Genomic DNA, 14,831 nt, shown 5'->3' with positions numbered 1-14,831 from the left:
CTTTTGTATTTGACAACAATTCACAGGTGCTACATGTAGGAACTCCATAATATGTGAAGTAGCTCTAATTAGAATTAGAATCAATGTATGTCTAACGTTTACACAACTTCATCTGTGTAAATAAAGATGATCGGAAAACATATATGAAATTGTACTGCAAGGATCTCCTCCTACAGAGTCCCTTGGCATGGGATTTCTAAGACTCTTGTGTGTGTTTGTGTTTTTAATATCTATCCCACAAAGTTATTTTCATTTGCTAAACAGATCCAAGAAATTTGTGCACTTATAACATGTTATATTACAGAATGATGTAAAAATAATTAAATAGACTGAACCCAAATGGAATATGGCTCCACTGAGCTTAAAAAATATCAAGACAGACTGTTTGTGCCATCATCAATCAGAGACCTAGTTGGAGCCTGGGTGATTAGGACTAAGATTTTATAGACATCTAGTTTTACGACTTGGATTTTAAGGAGAACCTCTCACAGAGAACTTTACAGTTTAGTATTATTTAGTTCACTGCTAAGAATAGGAGAATAGAAATTCTATCCTACAAATGGGAGACAATGTTCCTAAAAAGGTGAGTTCAACATAATCTTTTAGTAGAAAGAAAGAATAATTCAAACCTGTGGTACAACCAACAAAAAGTCCTCTAACAATAAATTAAATAAATGGTGGATTATTTCAGTTCCAGAATTGTGTATACATAACCTACACAGACCTGTGGAAGACCTACCTTACAAAATCCTACATATTTATCTGTCTATGTAGGCCAGTATTGTCTATACTGACTGGCAGGCAGCAGCTCCACAGGGTCTCAGGCAGAGGATGTTCACATTACACTAGCTGAAACCTTCTGCCAGAAGATGCCAGGAACTCTATCTAGAATCTTCTGCAAAACATGTGCTCCCATCACTGGATAGTGACTGTTCTGCATAAGCTAAACCTTAGTAGACACATTTCTTACTTTATCAGGTATATAATAGAGAACATGTGTCCAGAATAGGATTGAGTGTGTTTTATTGAAGGTCTAGTCAGTGTTAAAGGATTTGTCTTTTGTCTGGAATGGCTTTGTCCCTGGGTGTACTTACTTATTTCTAAAGGAATAAATCAACAAAGTAGGAATAAGACCGGCAGCATTATTTTTGGGTAGTTGTGAAATATCTTTCTTAGGATATTTTTCCTCTATAGAAACCAACACTGAAAGCTGTTTAATATGCCTGTTTTTGAAATATGATCTTGGCAGTCTAGGGCTCCAGCAGTTTGTCTTGGAGGAGATGAACACAAACAGTCTTTTATGAGGTATCACAGTGTTTATGGCCAGTGCTTTCAAGTGGAGAATCCAAATGCAAATTTTTAAGTAAAATTGGGTAATGACTGACTCAGTATATGAGGTCTTCTTTATGGTTGAAATACAGATCTCATACCCCCCTGGAGTATCTGGGGTACTCTATAGAATGTTGCATATCCTTGAAATATTTTTAGGTTAGGTAGTTTATGAACTGAACTGCCTGTTTTTGTTTTTTATTTATTTTGGTTTTTTAAAATCCTTCTTTATACATGCTTTTTTGAATTCAAACCCTAAACTTTGAAGCTAGTAACTGATGTAAAATGCTGCACATTTATCTAAATGTCTGTCAACTACAGGTTCTTGTGAGTCTGTGAAATTATGCTAAGTAAGTATCCTGGAAGTTGCTGAGGGCTGATACTGATTTGCACGGAGCTTTCCCATATAGATCACATTGGGGTTTCAAGACCCATATATTTATGTTCAAAGGAGAGGGCACAAGCAGAAATGCTAGTGCTATTCATTGTTATTGCAAGTAGTATTTTGTCATTTCAGTCAGCAGTCTACTGTGGTTCTCCAACTTGTGGGATCAACTTAAGCTTCATTGGCAAAGTGGTAAAGGCAGAACTGGCCCTTAAAAAGCATTTTGATGCCATCTGTGAGTTGAGTTGTAGGTTAAGAATTGATCTGATAAAAGTGAAAAAACGTATGAACCTAGATGAGTACTCTACTCATTAGTACCTACCTAAGAGCATACTTATATATGATCATTTGGAGATGAGTTCCTAATGTGCTGAATAGTTCTGTCTTTTCCTTTCCTTTTCCTTATCTTTCTTAAGTCAGCTCAGTTGTAACAGAATTTTATTATCAGTAATTTTTCAGTTAATTGTACAGTATCAGGACTGATTGTTATATTTTGCATGCATTTTGTGGCCCTAACGTTTTTGCACCTTATAGGCTACAAACTGCAATCTAGTACCAGCTGAAAGTTCATCAATGATACAGAGAAGGGGGGAAATGTTCCTAGATTTGCATGTTTTGATCACCAAGGCAGATTTTTAAATTTACCTCTTAGGCCTGGCACAGACCGGCCAATAAAGTGGCTTCTGGCTGCTTCGGGGACATGGCGTTTATACTATGCACACCCCAGAGCGGCCCAAAGTGCTCTGAGAATGGCTAAAGTGGCCTAAGCCATTGGTAAACAGAGTGGATTAAATCCACTCCTGCTGGGAGCCCATTAGGAACGCAAGCGCAAGCCCACTTCGAGTGGCTTCTGGTCGCCATGGTCCCCGACCAATTGGGGACCAATCATATCTGGAGCAGCCAGAGGCCACTCCAAGCTGCCCATCTGCTTTGCCTCTTAGAAACCGATGGTCTAAATTGTGGGTGGCAAAAGCTGGGGGTGAAGAACAACATTGATCTTCTAGAGGACCATGGAGATATGAACCCTCTCCTACACCCTCTGCTATAACTTTTTTAATTGTTTTAGTTGGCAAATACCCCCAACCTTTGGCCCCTTTTGACCCATTTCAAGCCAAGAATCATTTGCCTGTCAGTGGCATTACCAGCCTAGGTGTCACCTGTGCAGGGGTGGGGCTTCCAGGAACAATGGGTCTTTTTGGGGCATGGCCTTCTCCCGAGGCGGATGCACCGTGCGAGCTGCCTTGGAGAAAAGACTTGCCAGCCGGTTGGGACCTAAGAGAGGCCGTGGCGGCAAGGCCTTCTCCCGAGGCGGAGCAAGGCCTTTTTTCTGGCGTATAAATGATCCCGACTTTGGGAAGATTTTCCTGGGCTAAAAAGTCGTTTATACGCTGGAAATACAGTAATTTTTTTCCTCTCCTGCACTGCCACAGAGTAGGCTTTCAAATAGGTTCTAGCCTGCGTTTGGTCAGATTCCTGTGGAGTTCTTCGCCAACACTCAATCTAGTTCTCGTCCCACTGCTTCACCCCCACTAGCTCTTTGGAAAACCGTGGGACTGGTTTTGCTCCATTCTGTAAGAGCTCAGGAACAACTGTGCCCAGCAGCATGAGTAGGACCAGATACCAATTGGGACAGACCCATGGTTGTTCATTTTGACCATGAGTCCTGGGCCACTCCTGAAGGCAGTCTCAGCATGGTTTGAAATACATTCTTTACTTCTGTTGACTGTCATATATATTGATCTTCATATTGCACAGTTCCTGGAATTTTGAGCGAGTAAATCATGTCTTAAAAAGCATTTCTCTTATTGAAAAAGAGAAAAATTTAATTGAGGGCTCTTCTCCACATCAATCCCCATTTTTGTTCCCCCCCCCCCCAGGCCAAAATAAATTCCTTGAGAGGTGTGTTGGATGAAGTTCTCTCTGATTTTTGGTTGAATTTTTTTTAGTAGGGACCATCACATCTCCAAATAAATGAAACAAATGACATTTGTTTCCCCATCCCCTCCCCAATTAATTCAGTGTTTCCCCACTCTGTCCCCCACCCCCAATTAATTAACTAATTGAATTTTCTGAAGCTTCTGGGAAATTGTGAAACACTAAGTTCAGTGATGTCACATCCCACTATTACATTTCTTCAACTGAACTCAACTTGGGATACATACAGTCGTGTAGCAGGCATAGATTCCTCTGTATCCTCTGGTTAGGCCCTTGGTTTTGATGCTGTTTGTACTGGAAAAACTCTTCTGAATGATCTTGGGGACCACTTCAAAGCATATTCTAACTGACCATTATTCCTGTGTCCTCTAGATTGCAGGATGATAGTCACCGTTCTACATTTAACTATATTTGAAGCACTGAAGCTGTCAGCTTTTTCAAAATTCCATGCAGAAACAATACTGCATAATTTAATGACAATTCTCCCACTCACTGGCTTCCTATATGGTCTGGAAAGTTTAACAAACTCAGCCGAGGCAAGGCTGAGCTGGCTGGCCGAAGGCCGTGCCTGCTGGAAGATGACCGTCACTGCTGAGGCAAGGTCTTCCTTAGGCCGGAGCAGCCTTCTTCCGGCTGGAGTGGCCTTCTTCTGGCCAGCACAGCCATTTTCCCAGCTGGTGCAGCCTTGCTCCTGCCGAGGCAAGACTGTGCCAGCTGGCCAAAGGCCACTCCGGTTGGAAGAAGGCCGCTCCGGCTCAAGGAAGACCTTGCCTCGGCCGAAGCTTTCTTCTGCGTGGCCTTGCCTCAGCAGGAGCAAGGCTGTGATAGCTGGGGAAACTATTGTGCCAGCTGAAGGAAGGCCACACCAACTGGAGGAAGGCTGCTCCAGCCGAGCCAAGACCTTCCTTAGGCCGGCGTGGCCTTGCTCCAGTAGGCGCAGCCTTCATCTGGCTGGCACAGGCATTTTCCCGGCCAATGCGGCATTGTTCCTGCCAAGGCAAGGCCAAGCTGGACAAAGGCCATGCCGGCTGGAAGAAGTCCACGCCGGCTGAGTCAAGACCTTCTTCCAATCAACGCGGCCTTGCCCTGGCTGTTGTGGCCTTGCTGGGTTGGCGCAGCCTTCCTTCGGCTGGTGGGGCCATTTCCCCAGACAGTATGGCTGTGCTCCTGCCAAGGCAAGGCCATGCCAGCATGAAGAAGCCCGTGCCAGCTGAGGCCTTGCCTTAGTCAGGTAAGGAAGGAGGGAGGGAGGGGTTGTCTCTCGGCTTTCCATTTGTGAATAGTCGAAACCGCAAATGGCAAGTCCACGGTTACGAGGGACGACTGTATTTCAAAGTATGTATGGACTTGATATTTCCACAAGTTTGCAACCTTAGAATATTAACTCCTTCCTTTCTTTTCCCCTTCACATCTATGGGGTGAGCAAATCCTCATTTATTTCTTGCTTTCTTTAGTTGCTCCTTTCTTTCCTACTTTTGTATTTGCTCCTAAAACATTCAGCTGCTCTGGTCACATCTCATCTATGTTCTCCAATCCTAGGATGTGGGTATGTGCTTCTTGATTGTAGGATCATTTTCAGCTCTGTGATTCTACTATCCATTGCCAGAATAGTGATTTGGGACTTTCGTAAGACACTCTATCTTCTTGAAGTATATAACTTATTATTCTGTGATACACTCAGCATCAACAGCTGTGATATAGTAACATTAACCGTGAAGAAACAAACAAGGCAAAAACCAAGTTTATAGCTTGTTTATAACTGCTGATAGGAATACTGTATGTGAATGGTGATAGCTGAATTCCAGGAGCAAATAATAGTAGGATTTAAACATGCTAAGATATCTGTGTCCCTCCTCATATTTACATAATGTATTCAAGATCTATAACTTTGTTTCTCACTGAATGTATTAATTTTTTAAACACAGCATATACACAAATATGTACAAAGTTCCTTAACATTAGAGCTCCAGGTTGTCTTGTTCTTACAACTGTAGCTGTTGAAGTATTACTCTGCAGTTTTGGGTTTGTTGAATAGTCATCTTCGTAATTTACATTATTATACTACATTTTACTAGTGTTTATTAAGATTTCTTTCTTTTGTAACCTTTTTAAAAACATGTTTTAATAAAAATAAATAAATGGGTGTGCTTATGAAAGGCTAGCTAATCCCTTTGATCTGACACTTCACATATGCATGCTGTAATTATTTATTAAAGACTTCTTTATGTAATTTTCCATTAAAGCGATGAAAAGAGAATATTAAAATTAAGACATGAATATTCATGCATGCCAAGGCAAATTGGATGAACCAAACTCTGTCTCTTGTACACTTCACTTGGACTCATGTAAATGAAAAGTACTTTGGCCTTTGTGGAATGCTGTCCTTGTCATATGCTTCTTTATGCTTACTCATAGGATTATGTACCTTCTGCCCTTCTGCAGTAGCACCAAAAAGGAACAAAAAAAGAAGTTCAAAATTTGGCATGGGAGCAGTATTCACCTTTCTGAGAATTTTAGCATATAACTCTGATGGGAGAAAACCATACCTTAGTACAGCAAATTTTTGCTTGTGGGAAGTTCCAGACTCAATCTCTATTATTTCCAGAATAAAAAATGATCTGGTATCCGGTGATATGAAAGATACATTTCTGCTTGTGACAGTCCATCAAAGGCCCAAAACAGACAGGCCTAAAGAAGCAGCTTCTGGCCGCTTCAGGAACATGTCTCCCAAAGTGGCTGGAAGCCACTCTGAGGCCACACCAAGGCTGCAGGAGCTGGACATTTCAAGATTGTATTAAAGCTGCTTTTGCTAGTCACCTGTTTGGGACCATGGCGTTGGCCCAGAGCAGCCTGTGGACTCTTCTTCCAGACTATCTGCCTCAGTCCAAAGTAGACAGAACTGGTCGAGATAGTCACTTGTCTGACCTGAGTCTATTCCCAGGATAGATTTGAGATGGTATGGACAATGTCTGACCACTGAATATGCTTTCGAGGGGCAAAGTGCTCCCATAGTGCCCCCAGGGGCAAAGTGCCCCCATAGTTCTTTGTCCTTCATTTGATGATATAGGCCTGTTACAGACTGCCAAAATAAAGCTGCTTCGGGTCTCTTTGGAGGTATGCTGTTTAAATGATGCATGCATCCTAAGAATCTGGAAGCTGCATCAAAGCTGCACTCCAGTGCTTAGGAATGGAGTGTGGCTTTGGCATGACCTCTGGACTCTTAGGACCCATGCATCATTTAAATAGCATACCTCCAAAGAGACCCGAAGCAGCTTTATTTTGGCAGTCTGTAACAGGCCATAGAATAGTTTAAAAGCATGGAATGTATTACAGCAGGCACTTGGTATTTGCTGGGGTTTAGTACCAGCCTCCCCCCCCCCCCCCCACACCAAAATTGGTGGATGCTCAAGTCCCATAAACTACAGTGGCATAGTAAAATGGTGTATATAAAATAAGAGGAAATATGGAAATGTGTGCAACCCCCAACATCCATATAAACATGGAATGTAACATTTTGTTTCCCTGGTGCAGAACTTTATTTTATTTTATCAGTAGTGTAAGATATACAGATAAGGCTGCTTGATAGATTTATTCCACTAAGATTTACAATAACATGATTTTGAAATCATGTTTCTTTTTTTTTCCAGATCCACCTCACCTTTTCCCAGCATTCCATCCTCCTGTACCAATTGATGCAAGACATCATGAGGGACGTTATCATTATGAACCATCTCCTATTCCTCCGTTACATGTGTAAGTATGAATATTTGCAGCACATAACAGCAATATATTAATCACCATAGAATAAACGTGGAGATCAGACTTAATTAATGTTAGTGCATTAACTTGACATGTTTTGAAACTTTGTACTGAAAACAGTATGAGATTTTACTCCAGTATCCCTGCAGATGGGAAAAATCACAGGAGCTCATGCCCATACTAGTCAATGGGCAGTGATGTATGGCACATGCCACCATTGACTAATATGGTATGGGACGATGTGAAGGTGTTCCAGTATGTGGGTGGCTGGTCCACTGAAATGGAGGCCAACTGAGACTGATAGTTTCAGATTCAGAAAACGTGGCTTTATAAACCATGACACTGGCACCACATGTTGTTCTTCCTCTCTACTTCCTTTCTTTTGCATGCTGGCTTTATTGCAGAGATCCTGGTTTATTTTAAGCCACAGTGCCCTATACCATCCCAAAACAGGCAACTCCAGTTTAACATTTGTTGATAAATTAGGAAAGTAATCCAGCAGACAGGTAAATGGACATAATGGACATAAATAGGCAGGATTCCAGGCAAAGTAAGGCCCAAGAGATGGTTTTTAGATGACAAGGAAACATGTTTAATGCTAATAAGGTTTCATTTCAAGATGCTTAAATTTGCTTCAGACCCTTATTTCAAATCCTGGTTAAAATTTTAGGTGTAGCATGTTACATTTTTGATTTTTTTTCTTGCCTTAGAATATTCTATGAAATTCATAGGGTAGCCATAAGTTGACAGGCAACTTGAAGTTGTGTGCACGCGCGCACACACACACACACACATATAACATTGTAACCTGTTTAGCTATGCAAAGGAAGGGAGCGGGATGAATTTGTGTATGAGGTAGGAGTGAAGTAGGGAGTGGCTCTTCCCTATGCTGCCTGTTGATTTGCAAACTGTAGTGTTTAATGAAAGTTTTATTATACCCTTTGAGAAATTATTTTGCACAAAAATGAGGGCAAGATTTACCATATGCACTTGTCTATAAGTCTAAAAATGTATGCCCCAAAATTGACCACCAAATCCCAGGTCAAATTATTTATGGGTCAGTATGGTAATGTGATAGCAACTATTTCTGATTTCCCCATGCAATGGAAAGAGAGTTTCTTTCTCTCTTGAGCCAAGCAGAAAGAGTCCTGGGTGATTGATTGCCGTTAAACAGAGTCCCTCTCCCTCCCTGCCGCACCTGTCTGGGGAGTGAAGGGTGAAACCAAAGTTGAAACGCTGAAACAAAAAGCCTCAACTAGAGACCTTCTTGCTTTGTGTACAAATAGACACACTGAAAGAGCCTCCAAATTTTACCCTCGACCTATCCATGGGTCATGGCAAAATCCATAATTTTGTTCCCAAAACCTGCCCTTGACTTATACATGAGGTCGACTTATAGTCAAGTACAGTGGGCCCTTGTTGTCCTCTGGGGTTTGGTTCCAGGACCCCCATGGATAACAAAATCCATGGATGCTCAAGATCCCTTAAATATAATGGGGAAGCAAAATGGTGTTCCATATATAAAATGGAAAATCAAGGTTTGCCATTTGGAATTTATACTTTTTTTGGAATATTTTTAAGCTGTGGATGCTTAAGTCCTTGGATGAAAAAAAATCAGTGGATAAGGAGGGCTGACTATATATAAGGTACTCTAGGAATGGATGGAGTTTGTCTGTGGATTTGCTGAAGCAAAATGGTATCCTGCCTTAATGGCTGGTCTGCCTTATAACAGCTAGCTAGCAACTATTGTCTATATAATTTGTTGATATTTATTTTGTGAGTTGTCCATCTAAACACTCTAAATTAAATAGTACTAACCCTGTGAAATACTAATAGAAAAGAAGGACTTCTTAGTCTCCCTCCCTTTTTTTTTTAACCCCTTTTCCATTTTTTGGATTAAGTTTGGAATGTTATTGCTGCTAAAAACATCAAAAGCTTTTTACAAGTGATTCTTATGAAAAGCAATAGAAATTTTGGTAGATTTTCATAGATTCTGATGGCCGCATGCATATATATCCATATATCCAATCTCTTGATTGATGACATTGTAACCCAAACTAAGTAGCAAACGTGATGGAGCACACAGTTAACACTAAGATAAAGGAAAGCACTCGTGATACCATGTGCTGGAAAGAGAAAAAAAGCTTTGTGCAGAATTAAACATTGCCTTATTGTAGATGGAGAGAGGTATGCCAATAAGTTGGAAGTGTGTATGTGTTTATGTGAAAATATTTTATATTATGGAGTGTAATATTCAGAAGAACTACTGTAATACTTGCGAACCCACAAAGCAGGTTTAGTCCTTTACTAAAAGGCTTGATAGATACATTTAATCATCTCTAATAATCCCTCACTCATGGTGCAGAAATAAAAGAAGAAAAGCACAAGTAATACATTGAAGAATAATGCTAGTTGTTTAGATGGCAGATTGCTTCTCCATGGCTATTAGTTACAGCTGTGTAATTACATATATGCTGGAGTAAAAAAAATGAAGTTGTTTTAAAACAACTCCTCCTCCGTGAGAAGAATTAATTGATATTAGCAATCCTAACTACATACCCAAGTTACACACACAATTTTTTACCAGCAGTTATTTTGGATCAGTCTCTTATTAGCTAAATTGTAATTTCAGAAGAAATTGGCCTGAAGGCTAGCAATAAATCTGTGTTCCAGTCTTCCATCAGCATTAAAAAAAACACAACACAAAAAACCCTTCTCTGTTTATTTATTGGGCAGGGGGAAGAAGAGGAGACTTCCAAGAAACTGCGATTTATTTTTCCATTGAGGTTACTTGCCTCAGTTATTATTTGCATTGTATTCAATTGTGCATAAAAATTTCGTTGAATAGTCTGAATTAAACTGGCTTAAAAGGGACCTTTTAAAAGATACCTAGTACAGTCATTACTGAGGATTATATATAAATCCATCATGAGAATAATGGTATTCACAACTAGTTGGAAAAAAAAAAGATCTGTGAGTTGCTGTGCATTTTTCATAGCCTTTTTGGGAACACCCCCAGATGTGTGGCAAAATATTTGGCTATATGTATGCACACTGGTAGAGCTAGTCAGTCAGAAGGAAAAAAGAGAGCACTTTTTAATGGAGGTTTGTGTTTGGAAGAGCTACATAGAGGTGAGTAGCTGTTTAGACTGTTAGTCTGTTTTAATTACTAGAAAGTGATGACTAGATATGTTTTTTAAATACAGAAGGTCCAAGCACTGTACAGCCAATGTTAGGTTTCTTGAATCTGACAGGAGACATATGGGGAATAGAAGGCCACCAGGCTGCATAAAAGCCAGTGTCCTTATAGACCACATTTATTTCAGAAATAAGATATATTGAGTTCACTGGGACTTACTCCAGTACTGCTGTGCTACAATGGAAAATGTCTTAAGCTTGGGTATGCTTGCTAGATCACATTCCTCTGTAAAAAGTATCCAGGAATATTTAAGACCTTTTACTAGGTTAGATTATTATGGAGTAAATATATTTAATATTGTTTTTCAAAATAAGTTCTTTATATATAAGTGCTTTAAAGAGACGGTCTCAAACTCTTTAATATGCAGGGAGGTCCAAAACAGCTGGAGGACCAGTGTTCTAGTAGATTACCACACTACACTCTTATAGTGCTGCTATTCCACTTTAACTGCCCTGGCTGCCTCCTCTTGCATTCTGGGATCTGCAGTTTGAGGATGGGCATTTAGAATTCTCAGCCACAGGGCTCTTAGCCCTCACTGAACTACAAATCTCAGAATCCAACAGGAGACAGCCAGAGCAGTAAAAGTGGAATAGCAGCACTATAGGAACGTAGTGCGGTAATCTACCTACTGGATACAATAGTAGAAAATGGCAGTTGGAGGGAGGATTCTGTCAACTGGAGCTGCATCCTGACATAAGCGAAGGTATAGACTTCTGCTTCCTCTTTGTCTGTGAAGGTATCAACAATTGCACTTGATAGCTGGAGGATTTTCTTAAATACATGTTTAGAAACATTGTCCTGCAAATCTTCAAAGGTAATCTTACACAAGCAACAGTGGGGAACATATGGCCCTTAATTAATGGTAGAAGATGATGGAAACCGCAGACAGTCCTATATGGAAAATCACATATTCCCTATTTCTCTTAGAATCTTAACCTCAATATATTAGCCTTTAGATAAAAAATGCTTTGGTTTTTTGTGGGTTTTTGTTTTTTTTAGATGATGAAGAAATGTAGTGGAGTTTCTTATCAATTTCAGGTGTGTTTGCATTCTGTGGTAGGAGCTTAAAATGTCCCATGACATTTGAATTCATCTTACCTCTATCTAATTTAAACCTTAATTTGGGTGGCATGCAGATATTATCAGACAGGTTTTTGACATCTAATTTGCTGCCTGAATACAGCCCGGGTCCATCCCTGCTTCCAGGAGCACTCAGGCCACTAAAAGGAGCCACTTAAATCCAGCTCTTGGCAGCAGCTGTCTTGAACCACGGCGGCAGCTCACTTTGGGAGCGTCCCATATGATTGCTGCGGTCTCAACCCAATCGTGGCCTCTGGCCGCTTCTTCCAGGTTGTCTGCTTTGCCCCAAGGAAACATTTCTTATATTTCATCTGCGATATCGCTATTTTGCCAAGGAAGATGTTCTTCTATTTCATTTGCAACATATCTAGTGAGTAATCAGGTAGTGTGTATGTATTGGTGCATGTGAACTAGGCCTGGGATAGAGACAAGAGTCCGAAAGAAGGGCGTTATTCTATTTGCTTCTAGCAGCGCCTCTGAGAGTTGTTTAACTTTGGGAAGATAGAATATTGCTGGTTAACATTTTAATACTTTCTCATTTCTTATCATGAAGAAAAAGAAAGGAAAATGGTGGGTGTCAGCAGTGGGTTGGAGAATTTGCATTTAGATAATGAAACTAGATTTTTCTGCAACTTGGCAGTTAGTTTGCTTGGCAAACATGGCAGAGCAGGAGGTTAGACAAACAAGTCTTGATAGGTTTTGTTACTATAACTTCTTTGTGTGAGCCTCATGCCCATTTTGTCACAGGCCCAAGTAAATCCATCTTCCTTCCCTTGAATTGTTAGTTGAAACTGAAGTAAAGAATGCATCTTTTTTTAGAACTTAACTGCATTAGCACTTTTGCAGATTCAAAACATCGTGTATATGAAATGAAAGCTGCATGCAACAAGGATTATTCATAATAGATCTTCTCATTGAGAAAGATAAATGATATCTTATACAGTTACTTTAATTACTTAAGGGAGGAAATTCTTTACCCTGTTTTACTCTGGAGCAAAATTACATACATGGGAGTCAGAAACTCTTCAACATAAATGTTCAGCTTGATGATGGAATTGCTGTCAGATGCAGTAGTGTACGCTAAGACAAGCAGCCACTGCTATAATTATGCTATCATATCCTATCATTAAAGATTCCATGGAAAAAAAGGGTTTATAAATTACTCCTCTTCTTAGATAAACCACCCCATATTAAGGCATCAACAATATGGTACAGAATTAAATTAGAATCTCATAAAATGAAATATGTTCTGTATTAGCTGTTTGACACTTAATTTGCCTCCAAATGAGTAGAGGAAATCACAAATTAACCCGCCTTTGTTTTTCCAACCATAGATTATTAGGTGTTAGAACAACTGCAATTACAGCCTGATAATAATCCCCCCAACCTTATGAATATGTACTGAAATGTGTCACTTTGAGTTAATGAAACCTGTTTGTTAGGACTTGTTTAGATTTCTTAGCATTTTTCTTGTGCATCTTCAACTTCCAGTTTAGCATAAAGGAGCATAAAGTTTAAACTGTTTTTTTAGTAAGCTGTGTTTAGAGGACATCATGTGTATGTTGCTTGCTAAAAAGTCACATTTCTGTATTTAAAGGGATATAATTAAAATAGCTTGTTTTCTTATGTCTTATTGAAAACATTTCTATTTTGCTTTTTTGTGTGCTTCTGGCAGATCACAGCAACACATGTAGTTCCCTAAAAATAATAGCTATGAAACCATTCTAAAAACATTATATACTGTAAAACGAAGAGAGCAGCCCAAATACACATATGTATTATTCCTCTTCAAAAGTAAGACCAGCCAAGTTGCATGCTTAGAAAAACAAATAGGCTTTAATGATGGGGTGATCCATTCCAACCATGGGTGCAGCCACGAGATCTGGAAGTTTCTCAAAAGCAAGGGTTGAAAATCTATCGCCCTGCCTGGTGTTGCTGAACTACTATTCGCATCATACTTCATCATTAGCCATGCTGGCTAAGGGCTAACAAAAACTCAATCAAGTTCAGTTACATCTGGAAGGCCTAAGGTTCCCCAGCCTTGCCTAGGACTCAACAGAGCATTGTTTCCCCAGTTCCTCGTATGCAGTCTGATTCTGTGCATGTTAACTCAGAAGTACACCTCAGTGTGTTACATCCACATATGTGGACATAGGATTGTCACCATAAATATATTTGGATGCATGTGCAAGCAGCCAATAGAGTATTTATGGCCATTGAGAGGCAATGAGAATGCTATGCACCTCCCATATTTTCATTCAGCTCTCTCTCTGAACAGTCTGAAACTGTTCAGACTTGGATGTTCATAGCATAGATAGTGTGGTGGAGAGGGCAATCTGGAGGTATGAAAAATGGTACTTATTGCCCATTACTTATTGTGGTTTGGATTGTTGGCTAAACATACCTCAAGTGCAGATATATGAAAAAGAAGAGGGCTTGGAAGTTGATTCCCCCCCCCCCCCAAAATTACAATTTCCAGTAGCATCACCTCCTCCAGCTAGCATGGTCCTCAAAGTAACTGTTACAGGTTTTGAAGACAAGAGCTATAGCGAGTCCCATGTGCCGCCTTCATATGTGTTTATTATGCCTGAGCTTTCTTTCTCTGCCTATTATTGTTAGCTGGGAGGGCATTCCATAAACTTGAGGTTACACTGTAATAATCTTGCTTCCTTTCCTTTAAAATAAATGATTTAAACTTAATTAGGATTACATATAAATGAATGGTTTAGTAGTGGGCTCAGGGGGAAGACCAGTGAAGCAAATCTAAAAAGAAGTGTGTGCATGCTGTGTGCTTTATTTTATGCACCTCACTCAGTTTTGCACTTTTTCAAAACTGTATCAGTGTTCAGTTTCTTCAGCCATTTTACTTCTAATTTAGCCCCAAGTAAATTGTTTTTGAGAGCCAACATGGTGTAGTAGTTTAAATGTTGTACTAGGACTCTGGGAGACCCAGGTTCAAATCCTCGCTCAGCCCACTGGGTTAACTAGAATAAGCCACACTCAGCCTTAGAGGAAGGCAAAGGCAAATTGTCTCTGAACAAATGATGTGAAAAATACCCCATGATATGTTTGCCTTAGGGTAGCCATAAGTCAGAAATGACTTGAAGGCATACAGCAACAACAAATAATTCTTCTGTTAGTGTA

The 14,831-nt window shown here is 40.0% G+C and overlaps 1 protein-coding gene across 1 annotated transcript in view; it reads left to right on the top strand.

The window, feature by feature from the left end:
- Nucleotides 1-14,831, top strand: part of GLI3 (GLI family zinc finger 3) — a 293,739-nt gene that overhangs the window by 150,240 nt on the left and 128,668 nt on the right. The window contains 1 exon segment of the mRNA XM_042475934.1: nucleotides 7,297-7,402. Coding sequence (XP_042331868.1) covers nucleotides 7,297-7,402 — 106 coding nt within the window.

This window comes from Sceloporus undulatus, chromosome 6, assembly GCF_019175285.1.
Source record: "Sceloporus undulatus isolate JIND9_A2432 ecotype Alabama chromosome 6, SceUnd_v1.1, whole genome shotgun sequence".
NCBI lineage: Eukaryota > Metazoa > Chordata > Lepidosauria > Squamata > Phrynosomatidae > Sceloporus > Sceloporus undulatus.
This window is presented reverse-complemented; position numbering and strand designations above follow the sequence as displayed.